Raw genomic sequence first — 26,250 nt, 5'->3', positions numbered from 1 at the left:
ATATATCTCTCTGGATCAAGATGTAGGTCCAGGAGAGTAAAGTGGAAGGACTTGTGGAGCAGGATACGGACACCTCTAGAATAGGACGAAAAGGTGGAGTAGTGAGCCCACCCAGGGCTTCTTAAGAGCCAGTATCCCGCTCCCCAATAAGTCTCCTGCAATATGCATATGAGGACTGTATGTATTTTTATTTTTTTCAGGTAGTTTGAATACCAATGACCTTTTTAAACTTCAGGCCACGAACATTCCAAGATAAAAGGGGAGCCATCATTGCGGAATAAGAGACTTGAACTCTGGATCAGCACCAGTAATATCTATGTAAAACATCATCCATTTTAGTAGACCTTTCAATATTCATTCGTGTGTTGGCATATTTGGAAAGACCTCCTACACCATCTAGTGGACGGACCTCAGAACCACATGCCTTTTTTAAAACCAAGCCAAAAAGGGAAAAATACCTAACATGAAGTGAGAACTTACTCTGGTATTTCCCCCACCCGCCACCACCCCTAAACTTCGGTGTGCCTTCCTCCCATAAAGAAATATGGTACATGCCATTGAGGGTTGTGACTAGTGGCACACCAAAATGTCTCAGTCCATACAGAGTCCACCTGTAGTCATTCCAGTCTTAATAAGTTAAGTTTACCTGTAGAGTGAAAAGGATTAAAGGTCCCTGCAGGTCTATATTTCTCCCAGCTTGCTCTGGGGGCACAATACTTAAATTTGTTACCAACTTACCAAACTGTTCCCCCAACCTACCAACCAACAGCATGTATGGGAGTGAGAATGTCACTCTGGGATGTTAATGGGCCTAGACAGGTTAAATACTGCTGTCCATACTCACAGGTAGAGTCACTATGTAGGCCCAAACCACATACTGTTTAGAACAGGGCAGAGGGGGTAGTTGACAAGAGACTTTGCTAATCTTGCAAAGGAGTGAGAAGCAAAAAAGGAGCATGGCATGTAAGAGCAGCTTACGGTCAAGGTCATCCTCCTAGGTTTTGTCTTCAGCCACAGTGATGCATTTTCAGGGGAGGAGAAGAAACGGACAGTCTCCCCATCTTGCAGCTGTGTGGGGAACAGCATACTAAACTTGATCTTTTTATTGCAAAGGTTGAGCTTCACCTGGTCGAGTGTCTGAGCTGCTGGGTGTCAACCGAGTAGTCTGGGAAGATCGTGAGTCTCGCTTCCTCATGGCGCAGCACTTCGATCTTCCTGGCTTCTCTTAGGACCAGGTCACGGTCCCTGAAATTTAAGATCCGGAGGATAAAGGTCCATGACGAGAGGCAGAGAACTGGGCATGTGAGAGGAGGGTGTGCAGCAGGTGCGCTCTGTAAAGGCTGTCTGGTCAGAGCCTTCCAATCCCTCTGGTAGCCCCACAATGCAGAGATTATTCTGTAATTTACGGTTCTCTGTGGCCTCTGCCTTTGCCTCCGGGGTCTTCATTTTGGTCTGCAGTGTGTGGAGAGGGGTGGTGTGCTCTTGCAGTGTGTCCTCTGTGTCCCCCACGCCGCACACAGCAAGCAGTCCATATTCCACCGGATCAGGCTAATATCTAGTTGCATGGATTCAATCTTGCCCGTGACGGTAGTCTGACAGGTTGTGATCACCTGCATCAAGGCATCAAAGTTAGCTCTTCTCACACAGTACCGGATCTGTGTCCTCTGAGATGCCATGTTTACGGCAGTGGTGAGATGACATCCCGCTTTGATTGAAGTTTTAGGTGTACCGTGAGTTTTGCGGGTAGGCAAGGCACCCTCCCCCTTGGTCATTCCAGTCTTTATAGGTCTGCCCTTTGGTCAAAATTTCCGTCAGCAGATCAGGTGCTGTAATCTGCCTGCAATGTTTTTGTTGATGAAATTAATACTGCTTGGTGGACCTCCAAAGATGTTTACCTTCACATCCCAATCGAGGAAATTTCTGAGATTCGGGGTGCTTCCAAACCAACGATTTCCCTTTCGGGTTTGTGTTTGGGCCCCACCGCATCTTTACAAAGGTGATGGCAGAGGCACTGCATGCACTGAGATTAAGGGGAATATATATTGTCCCCTATCTGGACGATTAGTTAATTTTTGCAAGCTTAGAAGCAATTTTGAGGAAAAATGTAGCAGTCACAATATTCTTCTTGCATAAGTGTCAGGAACCATGAAACAGACTGAGACAGAAGTACAATCAAATCACACTTGTTTGTTAAAAATAAAAGGTAAATGGAAAAAAGCATAGTCAAAGCATAGCCAGTAGCCAGATCGGGTAGTCAGCCAGTCCAAAAATCGGGGATCCAAGGAGAGCAACTGCAAGCAGGATAAGAAGCCAGGAGGGATGTCAGCAAGGCAGTCTTGAAACAAACAGCAGGAGATGGTTCCTTGTGATGTGACCAACGCGAAGGCAAATGAAAAAGGGAGCAGGAAGGTTTTAAATAGGCAGACGAGCATCATCGGGAACAGCTGGTAACACTGGAAAGAGAAGAGAGCTGGCAATTAGCCGAGGTCAGGGGCATGTACGTCCAGAGGATGAAACCCAGGAGTGTTCGACCGTACCCCTTCCAATGCACCAGGTACTGTATGCGCCCATGGAACCTACGGGAGTCAACAATGGATTGTACCTCATACTCATGGTTCTCGACCAGAATAGGGTGAGGACGTGGCACCGAGGTGGTAAATCGGTTACAGACCAACGGTGTAAATGAGACATGAAACACATTAGAGATGCGCATACTAGGAGGAAGGTCCAACGCGTAAGCTACTGGGTTAATCTTGCGAAGGATACAGAACGGCCCAATAAACCGAGGTACAAACTTCAGTGAGGGAACACGAAGCCGGAGATTGCGAGATGACAGCCAGTCCCTGTCCCCAACCTGGTAGGAAGGTGCAGGCAGGCGTCTGCAGTCAGCATGGAGTCTGTACCTAGCATTAGTATGACACAAAGCCTCCTGGACTTGTACCCAAGTGGAACGAAGACCACGGAGATGCTTCTCTAACGCAGGAATTTACTGCGGAACAAACGAGTCAGGCAACATGGAAGGTTGGAAACCATAATTTGCCATAAATGGAGACGATCGGGAGGCAGAATTCTAGGCACTGTTGTGAGCAAACTCTGCCCAAGGTAATAGGTCAGACCAGTTGTTATGATGGTCAGAAATATAGCAACGTAGGAATTGCTCCAAGGACTGATTGGCTCGTTCTGCGGGTGATACGCAGAAGAGAACGCAAGCTGGATTCCCAACTGTGCACAAAAGGCTCGCCAGAACCGGGAGACAAACTGACTGCCCCTGTCTGAGACAGTCCCCTTGGGCAGCCCATGTAAGCGAAAGATCTCCCGAGCAAAAATGGAAGCCAGTTCCTTAGAGGTGGGCAACTTCTTAAGTGGAATACAATGACTCATCTTTGAGAACCGGTCAACCACCATAAGGATAACAGTGTTGCCTTGGGAGTTGGGCAATTCCACAATGAAATCCATAGACAGGTGAGTCTAGGGCCTCTCTCCATTGGGTATGGGTTGTAGGAGGCCCACTGGGAGGTGTCCTGGAGTCTTACTCTGAGCACACACGGGACAGGCAGCTACGAAGGCAGTAACATCAGCCTGTAGACTAGGCCACCACAATTGTTGGGAGATGGCCGAAATGAGTTGATTCTTCCCAGGATGGCCAGCTGCCTTGGGAGAATAAGTCTGGAGCACTGCAGTACGGAGATTCTCTGGGACAAAGCAGCGGTCACAAGGTTTATCAGGAGGAGCATGGACCTGAGCAGCAAGAATTTTGTCACCCAAAGGAGAAGTAAGACTGGTGCGAACCGTAGCCAAGATACGATCAGGAGGAATCATAGGAACCGGAACCGACTTGGAAGTGGAGGAAAATTGTCGTGACAAGGCATCAGCCCTTACATTCTTGGTACCGGGTAAGAATGAGACAGTTATTAAAGCTGGACAAGAAAAGAGCCCATCGTGCCCTTCTGGGAGAGAGTCGCTTAGCCTCAGACAAGAATGTAAGATTCTTGTGGTCAGTAAGAGTAAGAATGGGCACAGTGGTACCTTCAAGGAGATGTCTCCATTCTTTCAGGGCTAAAATGATCGCCAACAGCTCTGTCGACAGTCTCATAATTGCACTCAGCATGTGACAATTTCTTGGAAAAGTAGCCACACGGATGCATAGCGCTCTGTTAGGACGTTGAGACAGAAGAGCACCAACTCCAGTCTCGGAAGCATCAACTTCTAGGATAAAAGGCAACGTAGGTTCAGGATGTGCCAACAGAGGAGCAGAAGCAAAGGCAGCCTTGAGTCTCAAAGGCCTTAATGTACTCCGGAGACCAACTCTGTGGGTTACCGTCCCTTTCTGGTCATATCGGTCAGAGGCTTGACCAGAGACGAGAAGTTACGAATAAACTTCGATAGTAGTTGGCAAAGCCCAGGAAACGCTGCAGAGGATGTAAACCCAAGGGTCAAGGCCACTGTAGGACTGCTGACAGTTTCTCTAGGTCCATCGAAAAACCAGCAGTGGAAATGACATAGCCCAGGAATGTAACCTGTTCACGATGGAACTCGCACTTCTCCAGTTTACAACAGAGATTGTTCTTAGTTTCTGAAGTACACGACGACATCTGTGTGGTGGCTCTCCAGGGACTTGGAAAATATGAGGATATCATTGAGATATAAACCACCACACACAATTGCAACAAATATCGGAGGACATTATTCCTGGAAAACTGCCGGGGCATTGCAAAGACCAAAAGGCATTACCAGGTATTCATAATGGCCTGTTCTGGTATTAAACGCAGTTTTCCACTCATTGCCCACCTTAATGCACACGAGATTGTATGCCCCTCTCAGGTCAAGCTTTGTGAAAACCGCTGCTCCCTTGAGGCGGTCAAATAACTCTGTAATCAATGGAATCGGTTAGGCATTCTTAATCATGACACGATTGAGACCCCTATAATCTATACAAGGTCTCAGTTCACCACTCTTCTTTTTCACAAAGAAGAAACCAGCACCAGCAGGAGACAAGGACTTGCGGATGAAACCTCGAGAGTGCGTCAGCAACATACTCCTCCATGGCCTTATCCTCCAAGACTGACAAGCGGTAAACCCGGCCACGAGGAGGTATGGCACCAGGTTGAAGGTCAATTGCGCAATCATAAGGCCGGTGTGGAGGCAAACTACCGGCTTGACCTTTATCAAAGACCTTGCCAAAATCACGGTACTCCTCCGGCAGGGAGGAGAGTGAAGCGGTGCACAGGACCCTGGATACCTTCAGGAAACGTGTCTCGCTGCATTGTGGTGACCAGGAGAGAACCTCAGCACGGAGCCAATCAAGAGGGGTTGTACCTCCTGTAACCAAGGATAACCAGTGGAAATCTGGGTGAGGAAATGACTTGGAATTGGATTATCTCATGGTGAAGAGCCCCTACGGCTATGGACAATGGAACCGTCTCATGAGTCGCATGGGCAGGCTGTAAAGGTCTCCCATCAAGAGCCTCAATGGCAAGTGGAGTGTCACGCAGCTGTAGCGGAATCGAGTGCTGCCAAACAAATGTAGCATCAATGAACAGGCCTGTAGCCCCAGAGTCGATTTAGAGCCTGTATCTCGATGGACGACTCAGCCCAAGAAAGGGTGACCAAAACCAGGGGCTTATCCTTCTGGATAACTGGGGACGAAACAACGCCACCTAAGGTCTGTCCATGACAGGACCTCAAGGTTCGGGCGTACCCTTGATGGGTAGGACAAGATTTCAAAAAGTGACCTGCCTTGCCACATTAAAGGCACAATCTCTCCCTCCTCCTAAAGGCTCTCTCATCCGCAGAGAGACGCGTGAAGCCCAGGTGCATGGGTTCATCATTGACCAATTCGGTACCAGGAGGCATGGGAGGTGAGGGAGGCATGGGTGGGACTACAAAGCTCGGAGGCAAACTTGCAGGAGGCTTCCGCAAGCGCGCCTTAAGAGTTTCTCCGAGTCTGGAGTCAATGAGGATGGCAAACAAGATCAAGCTCTCCAGCTCAGTGGGTATATCTCAGGCTGCTATCTCATCCTTGATGGAATCCGAGAGACCATGAGAAAAAGCAGCCACGAGGGCCTCAATGTTCCAAGCAAGCTCTGCTGCCAGAGTATGGAATTCAATGGCGTAGTCGGCAACAGTTCTCGTACTCTGATGGACATGAGGCACTTGGCAGCAGAAGTGGAGCGTGCGGTAACGTCAAAAACCCTTTTTTAAAGGAGGCCACAAACTGAAGTTGACTCAAGACAACAGGTTTTGCGTCTTCCATAGAGGGTTAGCCCAGGCCAAGGCTCTCAGAAAGCAAAGATATCACGAAACCTACTTTGCTTCTGTCCGTGGGAAACACCTGGGGCAGCATTTCGAAGTATATCTCTACCTGATTGAGAGAGCCTCTGCATTGAGCTGGATCGCCCCCAAATCACTGGGGAAGCGGAGCAGAACCAGACATGCCTCCCTTAGAGGTAATACTCGAGGCAGGTGCCTGAACAGAGACTGGCGCAGCAGCAGGGATGGCCTGCAACTCGGGTTGTACCGGAGCAGCCACCGTGGGGGATTCCAGGTGAGCCGTGCGATTCAGTAGTGTTTGTAACACCAAGCAAACTGATCCATGCGGTGATCTTGCTCATCCAATCTGGAAAAAATATTACCAACAAGTGGATTGACTGTATCTTCTGAATTTGTGGCCTTCGTGTACTGTCGGGAACCATGAAACAGACAGAAGTGCAATCAAATCACACTTGTTAATAAAAATAAAAGGTAAATAGAAAAAAGCGTAGTCAAAGCATAGCTAGAGTCCAGTAACCAGATCGGGTAGTCAGCCAGTCCAAAGTTAATTAACCAGATTGGGTTATCAGCCAGGCCAGAAGTCAGGTATCCAAGGAGAGCAACTACAAGCAGGATAAGAAGCCAGGAGGGATGTCGGCAAGCCAGTCTAAAAAACAAACAGCAGGAGATGGTTTCTTGTGATGTGACCAAGGCAAATGAAAAAGTGAAGGAAGGCTTTAAATAGGCAGGTCAGACGAGCATCATCAATAACTGGTAACTGGCAATTAGCCGACAGCTGAGCGACCAGCCCAGAAGAGGAAGGGCTAAGCCAGCCCTGACAATAAGCTAGACTGGTTGGTTAGTTAATCCTGGAAAAATTCCAGCTAATTGCAACTAAATACCAAGATTTAGTTTGACCTCAGAAAAGGTGAAAAAAATCTGTTACAAGATATGATATGACTCCTAGGGGTTCCAGACTGAACAATAAGGGAAGCCATGAGACTCTTATGAGGTCATATGGCGCCGGCAATATTGGTTGTCCAGTAGGCACAGTTGCATTCAAGTTCCATTCCAAGATGCGTTCAAGCAGACTTCTAATCTGGATCATCCCATGCACCTGAAAGCATAGATCAATGCTATCTGTCAGGGTGGATGCACAATCCAGTGCTGGTGAAGGGCAAGTCTTTTCTCCTGCTACATTTGGATGGTGATCACATTGGACTCTAGACTGTCACCAGCGTGACTCCAAATGTTTTGTTCTCCCTGATTTTAATCTTTTTTTTTTTTTTTTTTTTCCTCCTAAAGATCCTCCCTGGTCAGTGGGTTGTCTGAAGAAAATCCTTTGATTCTCATGGGCTCCATCTACTGATTTTTAATGGCTTTACTTTTCTTCAGTCAGGACTGGATCTTCAGTTGACCCCTGAGTACTCGCAAGGGAAACATTTCAGCCATATTCATTCTTTCAACATCCATTTGGTCTGGTAAAGACCTGCGTACAGAAGGTGGCTTGTGTTTTCCCCAGTCATTCTCCGGTAGCTCCATGGGACTTTCATACTGTAACACTACAGGCTGACCTTACTCACAAGGTGTCATTTTCCCCTTCTTTTTTTTCTTTTTTTTTCTTATCGCCATCACCCTTTTCAGCTTCAAGCTTCTACATTGCAATTTTATAAGGCTGTGACCTCTGATCTTCAGTTCACATGTATACAACGTTTTGAGTGGCTGCTCAGGCCTTGGTGGATGTTTTTGCCACAATATGCTCAAAGCAGCTGTTTTGAGATTTTAGTCTCGCCCTCCTTTTATAGGTTTTTCCGATGAGTTTGCTTTTGTCGTGTGTGTGTGTGTGTGGGGGGGGGGGGGGAGTTCTCCCCCCTGCCCCTCCTCCCCCTCCTTTCATTGGTACTGTTTGGGGATGTCACCATAGTCTCTGAATTGAATCCTGCCTGTGTTCTGTAATGTATGATCAAGAAATTTAGATTTTTGACTTGCCTATAAAATCTATTGCTTTTTAATAATACAGAAAAATACAATAAAAGCACTGCGCACCAATGTAAAACCAGTGCAGTCCTGTCGCCAAATGACATCTCCTGTGCAGTGGTCATGTAAATTCGGGGCCGGAGATCCTGGGTGATGTAATTGACCAAATATGGTCATGATCATGTTAGGTCAACGATGTTCGCATGCATTTCTGTATAACTTAGCCAGTTTTACCTGAGCCTGCATCTCCTTCCCTTTAATAAAAAAAAATAAAAATAAATGTGCATCACTGAGGGTAGGCAAGGAGGTGATTTTAATCTTTGTGCTACTTGTCCCTAGTATGTGGGCATAGAAATCTCAGCCAGAGTTGTCATGGCAATCCTGTCACTGGTAAGCAACTATACTTGTATGTTCTATTTCTTTATCGTACATCATAGGACACAGAGGACCATAGCAATTACTATGTGGGTATATAGCCACCTTCTGGTGATTGACTCTGGTATAGCCAATACAGGAAGTTCACTCCCTATATAATCCCTCCTCCTACCAAGGGTACCTCAGTTTTTTTCACCAGTGTCTAAGGTGTTGGTCACGAGTGAAGATGTGCTCTGAAGAGCTCAAAGGCTGGAGGGATCCCTGCTGGATTTAAATGGTCTGCGTAGACCAGATCCATCCAAAGTGCCACTGCGGCCAAGGTGGATGGTACCCGGGCCTCGTATACGAAGCACAAGGTTTTGCCTTTAACACCTCATTGCAAGGCTGGATCCTGGGACCCAGGACTTTTTGGTCATGCCTATATTGCGTAAAGTGTTTTTTTTATTTATTTTTTTTACCTTCTGGAGGGGTGCTAATGCAGGTCCAAGGGAGTCGAACCCCTACAAAGGGACCCGGTTATTGAAGGTTTGCTAACGCAGCCCGCTGTGATGGGTGAAGTTTGGATCTGTCTGTTACAGCAGTATCCTGCAGCATGGGTAAGGGAAGAAGCATAGGAACTGTAAAAAGTCCACCTATGGCTTTTTTTTTTTCTTTTTTTTTTTTCCTTCCATCAGTTAAAAATGTATGCCTTAAAGTCTCCACTAGAGGGAGTAAATACACACCCATACCTTGTTATGTTGCTTTCAGTCAGCTCTGTGTCCAGCTAAAACAGCATGTGTAGAGTCTTGGTACAGCAGCAGTCTGTAACACATGATCAGCATGAATGGCAGCTCCTGCTAAACAAAGCTGTTTTTACAAATGATCCAGGAGCCAGCCTACTGCTGCTAACTATTGGTGGTGCAATTGCTTCTCACACTTCAGCCCCTGTATATGTGACTGAAGATGCATTTTTGTCCACCCTGTAGTGCCTAGGAGGATTAGCGGCTTTAATCACACCATCCATCCAAAAGATAAGCGTGCTAGATATCGCTTCCCAACCTCAGACCCTTTACCAAGGGAACAGTGGGTACGGGACGAGTTTTTACCCTCAAGGGGATCACGAGAAAAACAAACCGATTTTGTTCCTCTGTGGAGGAAACCAGTAGATGAACCCTTTTCAGACTCGCAATCGGAGAAATTGCTGGTATAATCTTACGGCAGGGGTTGACAAATTTGCTTGGAATCTAGGAGCCAGCTAAAAAAGTTAGGAGCCAGGTCCGTGACGGCGATCTGGACCTGTCCCTGGCCTGACATGGAGACGAGCGAGGGGAAGATAGCCCCCAGCCCCCCACATATGAGATCACCTCCCATTGGACACACCGCTTGAGTGCTAAATGGCCGCTGTGATTGGCCATTTAGCATGATCTGTGATTGGCTGTATCCAAGGGACACGGCCAACACAGAACTTCCCCGATGCGCGCCCATGGCGGCGTGCAGAGGGGAAGTAAACGGGAGCATGTCCAGGGACACCCTCCCGGCAATTGGTGTATGTGCTGTAGACATCTTTTGTCAATAGCGCGGGCACGAAGTGGTTAACAAAAGAATGTGACTTTTATTTCCGCCATATTCCCGCTTATTTACTGTCATATCCCCGCTAAGGGTTCGGTCAGGTCCGCCTGAAAAACTGACAGGTGAACCTGATCAGACAGCCCTTGTGAAAGGGGCCAAGCAGATAGGATTACAAATAATATTTTTTTTTCCTTTAATTAAATTTTTATTTTTTTATTTTTTTTATTTTTTTTACTTTTAAAAATTAAATGAGAGAGAGAATTTACCAGCCACCACACTTATCGTTGGGCAAAAGGTGCCAGATGCCGCCCGCAATCACTTCCTTCTCTTCACTTTGGGAAGGAAATGGGCGGGCAGTGAAAAACAGGCAGGGCTTTGAAGCTCGATTAGCCTTATTGGATGGGTTGTAATTTCAACATCCACCACAAGATGGCGCCAGACTACGGAAAGACTTTAGAAGGCCGCGCAGCCCGATGCAATCGCACGGCGGAGTTCGGGGTCCACATGGAGACAGGATACCCCAGCTGTGTTGCGCCAGGACGCGAATTCTAGTCGCAAATGCGACCTGGCGCCCGGGGTTTGTCGAGCCCTGTCTTACGGAGATGGTTTGTTCCACTTTCATGCTACCCCTAATGGAGTCTGCTGAAACTTTGGTTTCTTCCTTTGGGTTCTTTAAAACCTTTACAGCCTTCTCATTTGTTTCCTGTCCATGCATTACAAGAAAAGCTTATTGATACTGAATGGGATCACCAGGATAAGCATTTCTCCCTCCAAAGATTCTCGGTTCTCTCTTCCATGTAGGAGAAATTCAACAAAAAATGGAATGTACCAGCAGTTGATGCTGAGATTTCCAGTGTGAATAAACGTTAACTTGTCCAGTAGACAATGCCCAAATGCTTAAGGATCCAACGGATAAAAGGTTAGCAGTCCTGTTTTAAAATCCTTTTGCCTTGGCAGGTGCTGTTACTAAGCCTGCAGTCGCTGCAATAGGCATCTGTCAGTCCCTAAAAGACCTGTTCAGACAGGCCCTTAAAGAGGTCCCTGCACAACAGGCACACGAGCCGGCCGAACTACCAAAGGCATTATGTTTTGCCATAGACACTATGAAAGACTCTATTCACCATGCGTCCCGCAAGAGGAAATTCAGGACAGATGGGTCATCTCCACTGTGTCTCTAGGATACAAACTAGAATTTCAGGAGTCTCCATCTTGTTTTGAGATCAAATGTTACAGAAGATGCAGGGAAAAGAGCTATCGGTTTTGGGCATTAGACAAATTACTGTCTCGGGGTGATCATACAGATCCCCACAGAAGAGCAAGGCTTAGGGTTTTCTTCAAACCTCTTTACGTTGCCAAAACCGAATGGAGATGTCGGACCCATTCTAGATCTAAAGAATATAAATCGGTTCCTGAAAATCTGCTCCTTTCGCATGGTTGATCAGGTCAGTAGTTTCTATCCTACAAAGAGAACTTCTGGTGTCTATCAACATCAGTGATGCAAATCTGCATGTCCCTATATTTCCCGCTCACCAAAGGTTTCTGTGAATCGAAGTAGAAAAGCACTTTCAGTTTTTAGCCCTGCCCTTCGTGCTAGCTACAGCAACCCAGGTGTTCAAGTGCTGGCCCCACCTCTAGCCAGGTTAAGGGCACAGGGCATAACAGTCTTGGCGTACCTAGAAGATCTATTGCTAATAGACCAGTCGATGACTCGTTTGGAGCAAAGTGTACGCATTTCAACCAGTTACCTGGAAAGTCTATGTTGGATTCTCTACCTAGACGTCTTCCTTAAAACCGATTTAAAAAAAGAAAAAAAAAAAAAAGGTTGGCGTATTTGGGCCTGATCATAGACACAGCCCAGAAAAGTGTTCTTGCCTCCGGCAAAAATCAAATTCATAAGAAGAGAGCTGGTGCGGATGGTTAGGTCGAAAGGAGATCCCTCCATTTGCCTTTGCATGAGGGTGTTAGGAGAAGATGGCCAAAGAGAATCCCCCCTTTTTTGGGGACTTTAAATGGACCACCAATACCACCGAAATTCAATAAAATTTTAATTTATATAACCAAGCTTAAAAAAGAGAAACTTGCAGACACATGGTATCTCTAATAAAATAACAAACGGCTATACATAGAAAGCATGTCACAAAATAACCCAAAACTGATGCGTTTCCAGTTTGTGCGATTGTAGAACTTTCATCGGGGGTATGGAGAGAAATATATCAAACAGTTTTTTTTTTTTTTTTTTTTTTTTATTCAGTAATTTATAACCCACGATAATGTCCCCAATGTATCCCATCCAATGACTAAAGTCGAATACCAACCTTTACAAAGGTGTATTTATAATAGAAGCATCAAATAATGACCCCCAACGTATGATCACACTTTTTGAAGCAGGGTCCTGAATAAGATGGTGCTGTCCAATGAAAAAAATCTCCCAAATAGGTTCCAAAATGGACAAAATAGCATGTATAAATATAAAACCAACTGTGTAGCAGGATTGTAATACTTCATCTGTCCCCCCTAGGAGCGGGGAGACACATAAAACCATCCCCACAAAACCACATCGGGAATGTTGGGAAAACCAGCACCAAAAACAGAAACAAAGGAAAATTACCTCACCAGAGAGCCCCGAATCAGAAGAGTTCCCGGAATTTCTGGGTCCTCTTCTGATTTGGGGCTCTCTGGTGAGGTAATTTGCCTTTGTTTGTTTCTGGTGCTGTTTTTTCCAACATTAAATAATTATTATATGAATTACTGTGTGTGGGGGTGTGGTATGTATGTATGTATGTAATTTTTTATTTTTTTCCCTACAGAACTGTTTTTGATATATTCCTCTCCATACCCCTGATGAAAGTTCTGCAATCACACAAACCGGAAACACGTGGGGTTATTTTGTAACCTGCTTTCTATGTATAGCTGTTTGTTATTTTATTAGTTACCATGTGTCTAAGTTTCTCTTGCTTTGTTATATGAATTAAAATTTATTTTATTGACCTTTTGGTGGTCCATTTTTAAAGTCTCCCAAAAAAGGGGGATTCTGTCTACTTATTAGGGATGGGACCACCTTACCTGACCTTTCTGGCACATTGACAGCCCCGCACCTCTTGGTCTTAGGAAAAGATGCATTCGAAGCAGTTCCCTATGCCCAGTTCCATTTGAGACTGTTGCAAAACTGTATCCTGTCTGCTTGGAACAAAACGAGTCAAGCTTTAGACTTGCCAGTGCAGCTGTCTCCAAGGGTGTCCCAAAGCCTCAGTTGGTTACTAACCCAGAACCTGCTGAAAGGAAAATCCTTCAAATTATCAGGGACAGTGGTCAAGAACCGAAAGAGCCATGCCCATCAACATCCTAGAGTTTTGGGCACTGCGTCTGGCTCTGAAGGCCTGGACTTTCAGGTTAAAGTGGATGTAAACCCGAAATTATATTTATTTATTTTTGATGTCATAATGTAGAGTATAAGATTTCCTATAATTTGAGCTCCGTCTTGCCACAAAGAGTTAATCCATCTCTGAGCAATCATCTTTTATTGTTCAGTCAATTCTTGACAGACAAAGAAAATCTTTGTCAAATCCTCCCCCTTGCTGTGAGTGACAGGTGATTTTACATATCTCGTGCAATAGCCTAAGAGACATGCATTATTTATTTATTTTTCCAAATAAAAACTTATTTTTATATACTTTATGACATAGTTTGGTACAATGCATTACAGATATGCATAAGTAGTACAAAGCTGTCTGTACGTTATTTTTGCGTCTATTTTAGTTATCAATAGTGCATATTAACTTGCTTTAGTAATTGAAGGAGTCGCTCGGGGACTCGTAGCAGGAAGGAAGAGGAGGATAAGAGGTTGTCGTCCTACCTGTTTAGGGAGGGTCCTCTCGAAGGTGCCACAGCTCCCAGACCATATTATGGGCTTCCAATCGATCCTGTACTCTGGCAGTCATTTTTTTCCATCAACTCAATGTCCTTAATTATAGCGTGCAGGGCCTGTGGAAGGGAGGTGAGCGCCTTTTCCAATTCAATGCCACTAGACGGCGAGCCTCTGTGAGGATGTGACGTACTAGTTTCTTATGGGTACAGGAATCTTTGCATTATTCCCTTCCACTCCTTTCTTCTGCTGCTCTGTCAGAATTGGATGTTCCCCCACCCCAGCATGATTGGGCATGCTGAAGTCATGTGGTTACTTTCCTGTCTTTTCACTGGATGTTAGAGATCATAGCAGAAGTTCAGTGTAAAACGCACAGGACAATATGCATATTGACAAGGGTAGTGTAAAGGTGGGCGGGGAGTCTACTGACATCACGACTCCATCCACCGATCTCCAGACAACATACCCACCCACAGACTCTGCAGTTTTTCGGGTCTCATAGCAGACGAGGGGAGACATTTGACAAGTAAAGATACATGCAGGAGGCATGTATATCCTTCTAGATAACCCCTATGGCAGTAGTTTAGAAAGGCGGACATTGGGTTTGCATCCACTTTAAGGGATTGTCCTGTCGGCATCCAATCCGCCAATGCCACAGCTGTGGCCTATATCAATCACCAAGGGGGCACCAGGAGTCTTGCAGCACAGAGTTGAACCATATACTAATTTGAGCAGAAAGGAATGTTCCGTGCCTACTGGCAGTCTTCATTCCGGGAGTAGAAAATTGGCAGGCGGACTACCTGAGTCGCCAGCAGTTATTCATGGGGGGAATTGTCTCTTAACCCCAAAATTTTTCGGGTTGTTTGCCAAAGATGGGGACTCGGGATGTAGAACTTCTAGCGTCCATATTTAACGTGAAGTTGGTCAAAGTCAACTTCATGTCCAGGACAAGGGATCCACTAGCATGCGAAACAGATGTGTTGGTGACCCCATGGGATCAGTTCTCACTGATCTATGCATTCCCCCCTATTCAGTTGCTGCCATGACTTATTTGCAGGATCAAGCTGGTAATTCTGGTAGCACCAGCATGGCCCAGAAATCCTAAAGATGACAGTGGAGGATCCATGGTTCTTTCCACTACAGCCAGACCTGCTCTCACAGGGGCTGATATTCCATCCTACTTTGCGAACGCTAAATTTAACAGCTTGGCTATTGAAACCCATGGGCTTTCCGGGTCAGTTATCTCTACCTTGATTAATGTAAGGAAGCCAGCTTCCAGAACTATATATTACAGCTTCTGGAGGGCTTATGTTTCCTGGTGTGAATCCAAGGGTTGGCATCCTTGGCGTTTATATCATAGGCAGAATTGTCTTTCTACAATTAGGGGTAGAGAGAAGTTGGCCTTGAGTACTATTAAGGGCCCAGTCTCGGCCTGATCAGTCTCCTTTCAAAGACTGCTTGCTACACATACTTTAGTCCGGGGCTTTATGCAAGGGGTTATGCGGATTAATCTGCCAGTTAAATCAGCTTTGAGCCCTTGGGACTTGAACTTAGTTTTGTCAGTGTTACAAAAACAGCCATTTGAACCAATGCAGAATATTCCCATAGTCCTTCTGACAAGGAAGCTAGTGTTCTTGGTTGCTATATCCTCAGCATGGAGGCTTTTTGAATTGGCTGCTCTTTCTTGTAAAGAGCCATACTTTATTATTCATGAGGACAGAGTGGTGTTGCGTCCTCGTCCAGATTTTTTTGCTAAAAGTGGTCTCAGGTTTTCACCAAACCAAGATATTGTCCTGCCATCATTTTTCCAAAACCATGTTCCAGGGAACTCGCTACATTGTCTTGATGTGGTGAGAGCGGTCAAAGTCTATTTAAAGACGACTGCTCAGATTCAGAAGTCTGACTTATTTATTCTGCCAGAGGGTCCTAAGAAAGGACAGGCAGCGTTGAAATCCACTGTCGCAAAGTTGATTCAGCAGGCTATAGTTCAGACCTATGATTTAAGGGGTAAGATTCCACCTTTTCAAGTCAAAGTGCACTCTACCACATCAGTTAGTGCTTCTTGGGCAGTGCGTCCTCAGGCCTCCATGGCTCAGATCTGTAAGGCCACAACTTGGTCTTCAGTACATACATTCACCAAATTTTATCAGGTGGATGTAAGGAGACATGCGGATATCGCCTTCAGGTGCAGTGTGCTGCAGGCAGCAGTATAAGTCCTCAAGTCTGGGGGTCCTCTTCAGGTTGTCTCTCCCTCCCCTCAAATAGCATTGCTATGGGACATCCCACATAGTAATTACTATAGTGCTTTGTGTCCCATGATTTACAATCATGGAAAATAACGAATAGGATTTTTATAACCGATTACCTGTAAAAATCCTTTTCTTGGTGTACATCATGGGCCACAGAGGTCCTGCCCCTCATTTCTAGGGTTTAACTATATTGCTTTGCTACAAAAAGGAGTTACTCCTGGTAGGAGGATGGGTTCTATAGGGAGTGAACATCCTGTATAGGGTGTACTAGTGTCCATCACCTGAAGGTGCCTATATACCCACATAATTACTATGGTGCTCTGTGTTACATGATGTACTCCAAGAAAAGGATTTTTACAGGTAACCTGTTATAAAAATCCTATTTTTTCTTTCCCTTTCAGAATTTTGCCTGCAGAATTTTTGTTTACCTCCTAGACCCAAACCTATTGATAACCTTTGTAATATTTTTAGATTTTGTTAAGTTTGACAGTTAAACAAATTTTACATTTTTATTTATTTTTGTCTCAGGATTTGGCTACAGGGATGGTGGTTCTTCCAGTTCTTCTGGGCCAGCACTTGAGGAAAGGCCTACAATAAATTGGGGTATGCTTCGAGAAAATAAAGCCAAATATGAAGAAATGAAGTGGGCTGGTATGTAAATCATTTATTTTTATTTTTTTTCTTCAGATATCTATGGATTGATTCTGCCAGTTTTAGCTTGGAGGGTTTTAAAATTAGTAATGCTGAAAACTAGTTGAAATAACAATGTAACTTTATGATGAGCTTAATTTACTTTAAAATTCCTTACTATCTATGATCTATTTATTTTTAAAAATGCTTTGGGGTGAAAATTCACAGCTCGGCACAAGAACTCATCGGTGCACAGGTGAGTGAGTGACTTGTATAGCGCTACCTATGCAAACTGTATCGCCTCAGGGCGCTTTTCCTTGCCACCATCTGCGGCAGGTATAACTGCACTCTAAAACCTAAACATTTTTATACAAAGTAGCGGTCCATAACTTGATAGTTTTTGGTCTTTGAGTACTTTTTACAAATTGGAAAAAGTTTTTTAAGGTATGCTTCCTGATAAGAAAATGCAGAAGAAGCAGCCGCAGAAATAGAAACCACATTTTGGCTACCTTCAGAACTCCATATTCCGCTTCCCATTGCATCATCTTTTTTAACTGAGCTAAAATACAGCCCACTAATTGTAATGTGCCTATGTACAGTCGCATAAACGAGAGCCATGCATTCTTCAGTAAAACATTAATTTTTAAGAAAGCTGCAGTTTTGGTCCATAATTTACACCTCACCGCAAATGCTCATTTACATATTGTGCAGAACAAAAACGCGAGAATAGGTGCAAGAGGCCTAAATGCCAACCTAAGTGCCCAAAATTTATGGTATTACTATGAAAATGAGCTTGGACCTTAATGTTTAATCTAATCTTATAGTAGAACCTAATTTATAAACATTGTATTGATATCGGATTTACTCGTTTTGGGTTATTGGATTTGGTGTAAAATATCATGGTCAAAATAATAGTTTTAAAGGAAAAGGCTTAAATGGAAATACCGGGTAGTCGCTCACACCAACCCCGTATGTGGTTCCATTCAGCCATATAATGAATTGGACTATACCGGTACTTGGTAATGGAAAAACACTAATGAAATTTAAAATCAATATAATTTTAATAAAGGTATAAAACAAAACAGTAATGAAATCACTTGAAGTACAATAATATGCACATCACAGTTGGAGTATTCCTGATGGGTTCTCCATAGGGAACATTCAACCGTAAAGGGTGCACAACAAATTTCCTCGACTAGTTTCGAGGGAAAAAGCCCGCTTCCTCAGGAGGATATCTATATAAAAGTATCACAAACATTAGATAATACATACATTTAAAGATATAGGCAATACAGTTATAATGTTGTTCATTTTACATAGACAAATTCCCTATATGTTTAAAAAGGAGATCAGCTCACCTCACTTCAAGGAAACAGGCTGCAGGCAGAGAGATCCATAAAGTCCCCCCACGGTGAACATGGGGGGATTGGTAAAAGCTTGGTGATGGTTTTTATATATTTTCTTTCCTTCCCCTATCTTCACCTCCTTCCTTTCCCCAAATAAACCCCTCCCCCCCTTTCTTTCCATGGTTTTCTTCCTCTCCCCCCCCCCCCCCCTCCCTTTTTTTTTTTTTTTTTTTTTTTTTTTTCCTTCCTTCCCCCCCTTCCCCCCCCCCCCTTTTCCCTTCTTCCCCCCCTTCCCCCCTGCCTCCTCTTCTCTGGTTTGGAATTAAGGATCTTTAGCTTGGTGATGGTTTCCATATATTTTCCTTCCTTCCCCCTATTCTCACTTCTTTCCCCTTTCTAAAACCCTTTCCCCCTTCCTTCCCATGGTCTTCTTCCTCTCCTTTCCCCCCTTCCCTTTCCTTCTCTTCCCCCCCCCCCTTTCCTCTTTCCCTCCCCCCCCCTTCCTTTCCCCTCCCGTTCCCCCAAAACCTCCTCTTCTTTCCTCCCCCTTCCTTCTTTCTCCCCACCCCCTATTCCCCCCCCCCCCCCCCCCCCCAACACCGTTCAATTAATTATGGATACACTTGGTTATTTGGTATTCACGGTTGGACTGTTAATAATTTTCACATATATATTTAGATGCAAGCTTTTTGGTTTAATCACTTTTTTTGACTTTATACCTCTGGGATTATATGCAGTCACTTGGACCATTTTTCAACATGGCTCTCGTGACTCACTATCCTAGACCTTAAGTCAATCCTAACTACCCCCCCCCCCCACCTCACCTCACTTCACTGATTTACCTATCACGAAGTCCACTCCCCCCCCCCCCTCCTCCTTCCCTCCTTTTCTTAACCAAAGATATACCCTTACTTAATTTGCTAAATTATTATAACCTTATCTACCCAGAGCCGGCTTTTACCAATCCCCCATGTTCACCGTGGGGGGACTTTATGGATCTCTCTGCCTGCAGCCTGTTCCTTGAAGTGGGGTGAGCTGATCTCCTTTTTAAACATATAGGGAATTTGTGTATGTAAAATGAATAACATTATGATAACTGTATTGCTTATATATGTATATGTATGTATTATCTAATGTTTGTGATACTTTATATAGATATCCTCCTGAGGAAGCGGGCCTTTTCCCGCGAAACTAGTCGAGGAAATTTGTTGTGCACCCTTTACGGTTGAATGTTCCCTATGCAGAACCCGTCAGGAATACTCCAACTGTGATGTGCATATTATTGTACTTCAAGTGATATTTCATTACTGTTTTGTACCTTTTATTAAAATTATATTGATTTTAAATTTCATTAGTGTTTTTCCATTACCAAGTACCGGTATAGTCCAATTCATTATATGGCTGAATGGAACCACATATGGGGTTGGTGTGAGCGACTACCCGGTATTTCCATTTAAGCCTTTTCCTCTTCCTTTTCCTTCCTACTACAATTTCTGGATGATGGTACTTTATACGATATTATGATATAGACCAGAGGCGATACTCATAGTATGTGATGATGGTCAAAATAATATTACAGGTATAGATTGGCCACTAAGTGGTGGTGTATACATTTAACATCTTGATGTAAACTTGTAATTTTTATACCTGCATTCTTATCTTTTATACAGTTTGGAAAAATTAGAACAGACTTTTAATTGCATATTTTTGGCTTTTCAGTGGCAACACCTCAAAAGTCACGTGTGTGTTTATTTTTATGCCATTTATTTGGTTGTGGTGCCATTTCCATCCACTGATGTTCCCAAATATGTCCCAGTCTAATAGTAGGTTCGCAGCTACCTAGTTTGATCGCTTTCTCTCCTTGTATTTAAATGTTAGCCCTATGTTGACAGTATTCATAGCATGGATCAATAAAGGCAGGCTGAATACATTACCTGGAGAAAATTCTGCCAGAGGCTATCTTCCGTGTTGGCCCTTTTCTAAAGATCTAGCTATTTGCTCATGTGATCTTTTCTTAAGGTAAGGGCCAGCCAATCAAATTTTTATTCTTCATCATGGATCACGTAATCAAATACCATGGCCTTTAGACTTGTGGCCAGCGTTAAAGGGAGCCCGAGTTACATTTTCTCCAGGAAAGGTAAGTAAGCCCTTTTTGTTTATCTCAGCAAACCTTATAGCTGAACTCCAGGAAAAGTAAAAACCCTCCAGCAGCACATTTCACATGTTGGTAGAGGACGTCTTCCTCTCTACATTAACCTCTGCTCTTATTTTTCATTGCAGGTAATAAATGGATTCCAAGCAGAAGCAAAGTGTTGTCATTGAGTTCTTGATGAATTATACAAAAACCATCATCAAAAATAGTTAAGGTATACAAGGCAAAAAGCAGCTCAAGATACTAATTGACATCATTAGTATTCAACACACATAGCAACTGGCAAGTATGCAAAAACAACAAAGTCAGCCTTGTACCCCAATCCGTAAGTCTGGATGCTTGATCAGGGGTATCAGAAAATCCTGTTAGGGAATTTGCTTGTTTTTTGAAGAGCATTACTTCATTAGAGCGGTGGAAAGGTCCGGTCTCATGAATAAGAACAGAAAAAGATAAGAGAGCCAGAGAGAGAAGGGGGAGGGGGGGGCGCAGGTAAGATGGGTCAGGGAAATTTCCCTGACTCGTTCACTCCACAGTGTGCTCCATTGGCTGTGATGCCAGTAGTGCCTAATCCTTATAGAAGAAATGGGGAGTCCGGATCTGCCAGTATTTGCCATCTAGCTCCTTTTTAATGTCATGGTTTTATTTTTCCTTAACTTGGATATCCGTGCTTCTCGTCTTCCAATGTGAAATTGTAGGGGAACGGGTACTTTTCCACAAAGGCAGAATACAGGCTCTATCGCTGTAAACAAATAAATGCCTCGGCAATGAATTCTTAGTTTTTTTTGGTTGAAGCTGGGTTATCATTTAAGAGGTATGCTGCCGAATTCTGCTTGAGTGAAACTTCGTTCAACGTTTTAATGGTTGATTGTACATCAGTGCAAACATTTTTTAATTTTGGGCATTCCCAAAAAATGTGCAGAAGGGTCCCCACAGACTCTTCACAGCGCCAACAAGTATTTGGGATCTGTGTGTACATTTTATGCAATTTGGCTGGAGTTCTATACTACCTTGTAAGGAGCTTATACCCTCCATCCCATCAGCTAGCTAATCACGTTTTGTAAACAAAGTATTCTCATGTTTTTCTGAGGCTGAGAAAAACGTATTTTGATATCGGTTTCTCATTGTTGTAGAAAGGTTGTTTGACAACTCTACCTGTTAGTGTAATAATGTAATGCGTGCGGAAGCTGATTGGCCTCCACACAAATCTGCTCAAGAGGAGTTGGCTGACATAGGGTTTGGCGGTCTGCAGGTAGTGACTGGTGGTGTGCATTTAGTTGTGCCCTTTGAACAAAGTCAAGCTCGTTGTGAAATCTGGTCTCGACCTCACTACTAGACAGAAGCCTCTTGTTTTACTGTGAGTCTGTTAGGCCTGGCAAAAACTCATACGATTCCAATATTGGAGTGAGGGGACTCTGGTTCAGGCGAAAGAATAGGCATGGTCCTAAAAAGGGGTTTCACTACTTGTAAAGTTGCTCTAACCGCAGGCTGTAAAGTAAACCTCTTGGGACAGCCCTGTCGAGGAGACAAGTGTAATCCCGCCAGGGCTGAGATCAGGGATGTTCAAACTTCGGCCCCCAGCTGTTGCAGAACTACTCGTCCCATGAGGCATTGTAAAACTCTTGACTTTCACAGACATGACTAGGCACGATGGGAATTGTAGTTTCTGAACAACTGGAGGGCCATAGTTTGAAGAAACCTGTTCTAGATCAACCAATAGTTTGGGTTCCGCTTTGTACACCTCAATCCATTTTTCTGGTTAAATGGGATGCGTACTCGCAGCATTTTACCCACCCAAACAAAAGTGTAAACCACCTGAACTCGTTCAAGTAACTCTTTGGGAGTTTTAGAGGCAGCGTTTAAAAAAGGTAAATTCATCTTGGCATTACATTCATCTTTAATGTGCGAGCGGCCAAACCAGGTTAGTCTCCTTATCCCAACGTAGGTCGTCTGATTTGAGCATTCTATATAATTCAAAGATCCTACGAAGGTTGCAGGGAATGTTTGTTCCCAGGTATCGTATGTGTGAATTTGTCCACTTAAATTTAAACAATTGGTTCATTTGCTGTTGGGTCGCGGCTGATGGTTTAACCCCCATCACTTCTGATTTACTGTAAATCATTTTATAATTGGACAACCGACTATAGTTGCTGAGTTCTGCAAAGAGGGAGGGAAGTGAGACCGAGGGAGATGTAATGAAGAAAATAAAATCTGCATAGGCCGCAACTTTGTGGGTGTTTTGACTTTGTTGTGATCCCTTTAAAGTGGTTGTATACTCAAATTTTTAACTTTTTTACCTACAGGAAAGCCTATAATAAGGCTTACCCGTAGGTAAAAAAAATATCTCCTAAACCTGTACGGTTTAGGAGATATTCCCCTCGATATGCGCCGCTGACTGCAGCGGCGCATGCGCACAGGGGATTCTCGGCCTGAAAATCCGGCAGTGGCCGGCCGGCCGGAATGAAATCTCCCACTCGCATGCGCGGGAGTGACGATATCTCGGCTCCGGAGCCGCGATACCCGGAAGAAACGCAGAGGGAGCATGTCAGCTCCCTCGGCGTAGATCGGGCCAGATGTCGGGGCCTCGTTCTAAGGTAAGTATTTCATAATGAGCTAGTATGCGGCGCATACTAGCTCATTATGCCTTTTGCTTTGCAGGTTTAACCACTTTCAGACCGGACCAATTTGCTGGTCAAAGACCAGACCACTTTTTGCGATTCGGCACTGCGTCGCTTTAACTGACAATTGCGCGGTCGTGCGATGTGGCTCCCAAACAAAATTGACGTCCTTTTTTTTCCCACAAATAGAGCTTTCTTTTGGTGGTATTTGATCACCCCTGCGGGTTTTATTTTTTGCGCTATAAACAAAAATAGAGCGATAATTTTGAAAAAAACGCATTATTTTTTACTTTTTGTAATAATAAATATCCCCCAAAAATATATAAAAAAACATTTTTTTCCCTCAGTTTAGGCCGATACGTATTCTTCTACATATTTTTGGTAAAAAAAATCGCAATAAGCGATTGATTGGTTTGCGCAAAAGTTATAGCGTTTACAAAATAGGGATAGTTTTATAGCATTTTTATTAATATATATTTTTTTTTTACTAGTAATGGCGGCGATCTGCGATTTTTTTTTTTTTTTTTTTTTTTTTTTTTTTTGACTGCGACATTGTGGGGGACCTATCGGACATTTTTGACACATTTTTGGGACCATTGTCATTTATACAGTAATCACTGCTATATAAATGCAGTGATTCCTGTGTAAATGACACTGGCAGTGAAAGGGTTAACCAGTGGGTGGCAGTGTAGGGGTTAAGTGTTCCTAGGGGTGTGTTACTAACTGTGGGGGGGTTGGGCTTTCATTTAGTGTACACTGATCTCTGCTCCAATCACATGGAGCAGAGATCAGCGTCACTAGTTGCTAGGCAGAATGGAAAAATGGTTGTTTACACAGGATTTCCTCCATTCGGCCGCTCCGTGAGACGATCGCGGGGATGCCTGCGGCGATCGAGTCCGCGGGTCCCGCGACCGGACTCACGGGGGTCCCGACCAGCGCGGGAGCGCGCCGCCGCCGGCGCGCTCCCGATGGCACGGCGGCATCGAATATTGGACGTACATGTACGCCAATATGCCTGCCCGTGCCATTCTGTCGACGTACATCGTCGTGCGCTGGTCGGGAAGTGGTTAAAAAAAATAAAATAAAAAAAATTCCGGGTTTACTACTGCTTTAATGTCTGGTTGGGCTCTAATGGTTTTCAAGAAGGGCTCTAGGGTTAGTATGAAAATCGGGAGAGAAAGTGGACAGCCTTGGCGTGTTCCGTTGCATATATGAGAAGCATCTGATAAAACGTTAACTTTCACCCGAGCAGATGGCTTTGAGTATAACGCATCTAAACACCGAATCCCAGTCCTACATGCTCCATTGTGGAGTGCAAGGAACATCCAATCCACCCTGTCGTATGCCTTCTCTGCATCTAGGGAGAATGAGTCGACTGGGCATAGTGAATTGCGTCAACTCACTGCGTATTGTCCCTGCCCTGCCTGGTCAAAGTGAACTAACTAAAGGGGATATGAGGGAACAACCTGTTCGCTTGGATCTTGGTGAAAACTTTTAGGTTGACATTCAGGGAGTGGCCTATAGCTGACACATTGGGCTGGGTCCCTGCACTCTTTGGGAATCGCCATGACATGCGCCTGCAACCCAACGTTGGGAATATCATGCCAGTCTCAAGGAGTTGCATGCCCACACGGACTGTGAAGATAAAGAAAATAACAAAATAGTCGCAAACCTCTTGTAGTATGAGAGCGTAAACCCATCTGGGCCCAGAGCTTTGCCCGGTTTCATGTTTTTAAATGCTGCCAAGAATTCATCTGATGTGATTGGTCATTCTAACTCTGCCTATATGTCGTCATAAAGAGTTTGCATTCCTGAGGATGCCAAGTATTGTTGAATTAACCTGTTTGGTCTCTTGCGACGATTGTAAGGGCAAGTTATATAGGCCTATGTAGTACGCTTGAAATGTCTGAGCGATCATCTAGAAATGTTTTAACTAGGGTATCGTCCTTCTTAAAACATGTGAGATGGGTCTTTGCTCTAGTGGTCTGACGTGCATTCGCCAATATTTTACAAGGATTTTTCCTCGAACAAGATTTTGAGGAGGCTGTCTGACATTTAATGGTCTCCCACTGAGTGATTTGTTCTCCATTCTGGTTTTCCCATCTTTAAACTTCTGCATTTATCTCTGTCCATTGCTCGTCAATGGTGTCATCTCTGTAAACATTCTGTAGCCTTTTGTGGATGTTGTACAGCCTGCACTCCTCCTTTGTCAAGAACTCGTCAATGACGCATTGCTTCTGCTTGGAATCCATTATTTACCTGAAATGAAAAACCAGAGGCGTTTCTATAGAGGAAGAGTTGCTTATGTGTGTGTTTTTAATATATTGCATATATATATAAATCTTAGCACAACCATAAAATAACTTTTTTTTTTTTTTTTTTATAATCTTTTTCTTTTTTTTAAAGATATGCCTCCAATTGAAAAGGCTTTCTATAAAGAATCTCCAAGTGTAGCCTCAATGACTGAAGAAGAAGTGGCAAAATGGAGGTAAACCTGGGCAGAATGAGGAGTTTCTATTAGCCTTAGAAAAAATAGGACTTGAATACATAAGAAATAAAAACAAAGGTTATGTACATTTGTACAGGTTGTGTGTGTGTGTGTGTGTGTGTGTGTGTATATATGGGGGGGGAGCGTTTGGGTGTTTTTTTTTTTTTTTTTTTTAGTATATGGTGTGTAGCTCACCTTGTGTCCTCATGGTCTTTTCTTTATTTTTTAATGAGCAATCTGAGAAAAGGCTTTAGACAGTTTCCTCTTCAAACTTACCCTGTGCCCAAAACATATAAAATACATAAAACATAGTATAGTGAATATATATATATATATATATATTATACATTTTTTAATATAAACAAGGAACAGCCCCCAATAGCTAGGCTGTATGCATCAGTCCCCCAAGGGGGTTGATTTACTAAAGGAAAATTAGACTGCAGTTGCTTCAGAGCCTAGTAAATGAGGTAAAGCTTCGCTTTACAAAGAATATCCAATCACGTGCAAAGGAAAAAGATGCATTTTTGCTTGCACTTTCTTGAATGATGGAACTCGATAGTTTCCCCTCATTTACTGAGCTCTGTAGCCAACTGCACTTGCCTTTAGTAAATCAATCCCATGAAGGCAGTAGCAAAGTGAGCTAAGTTTGCTGCTCTGTCGCTGTCTTATGGGTAGGGTGGCGTATTTCTTTAAGGGGTTAGTTCACTTTTTGCATAGAACCATCTATGCAGTCAAGGAGTCCCAGTAGATGTAATTGCA

The 26,250-nt window shown here is 44.0% G+C and overlaps 1 protein-coding gene across 1 annotated transcript in view; it reads left to right on the top strand.

The window, feature by feature from the left end:
- The window catches only part of DDX43 (DEAD-box helicase 43), a 433,112-nt gene that overhangs the window by 63,445 nt on the left and 343,417 nt on the right, over positions 1-26,250 (top strand). Inside the window, exons 4-5 of the mRNA XM_077490306.1 lie at positions 16,789-16,911; positions 25,410-25,491. Of these exons, the coding sequence (XP_077346432.1) occupies positions 16,789-16,911; positions 25,410-25,491 (205 nt within the window). The remainder of the gene's footprint in view (positions 1-16,788; positions 16,912-25,409; positions 25,492-26,250) is intronic.

Source organism: Lithobates pipiens, unplaced genomic scaffold (genome assembly GCF_037356315.1).
Source record: "Lithobates pipiens isolate NorthernLeopardFrog02 unplaced genomic scaffold, aLitPip1_a1.2 Scaffold_18, whole genome shotgun sequence".
In the NCBI taxonomy this organism is placed as follows: domain Eukaryota; kingdom Metazoa; phylum Chordata; class Amphibia; order Anura; family Ranidae; genus Lithobates; species Lithobates pipiens.
The sequence above is the reverse complement of the archived record's forward strand: the minus strand, read 5'-3'. Positions and strand labels throughout refer to the sequence as shown.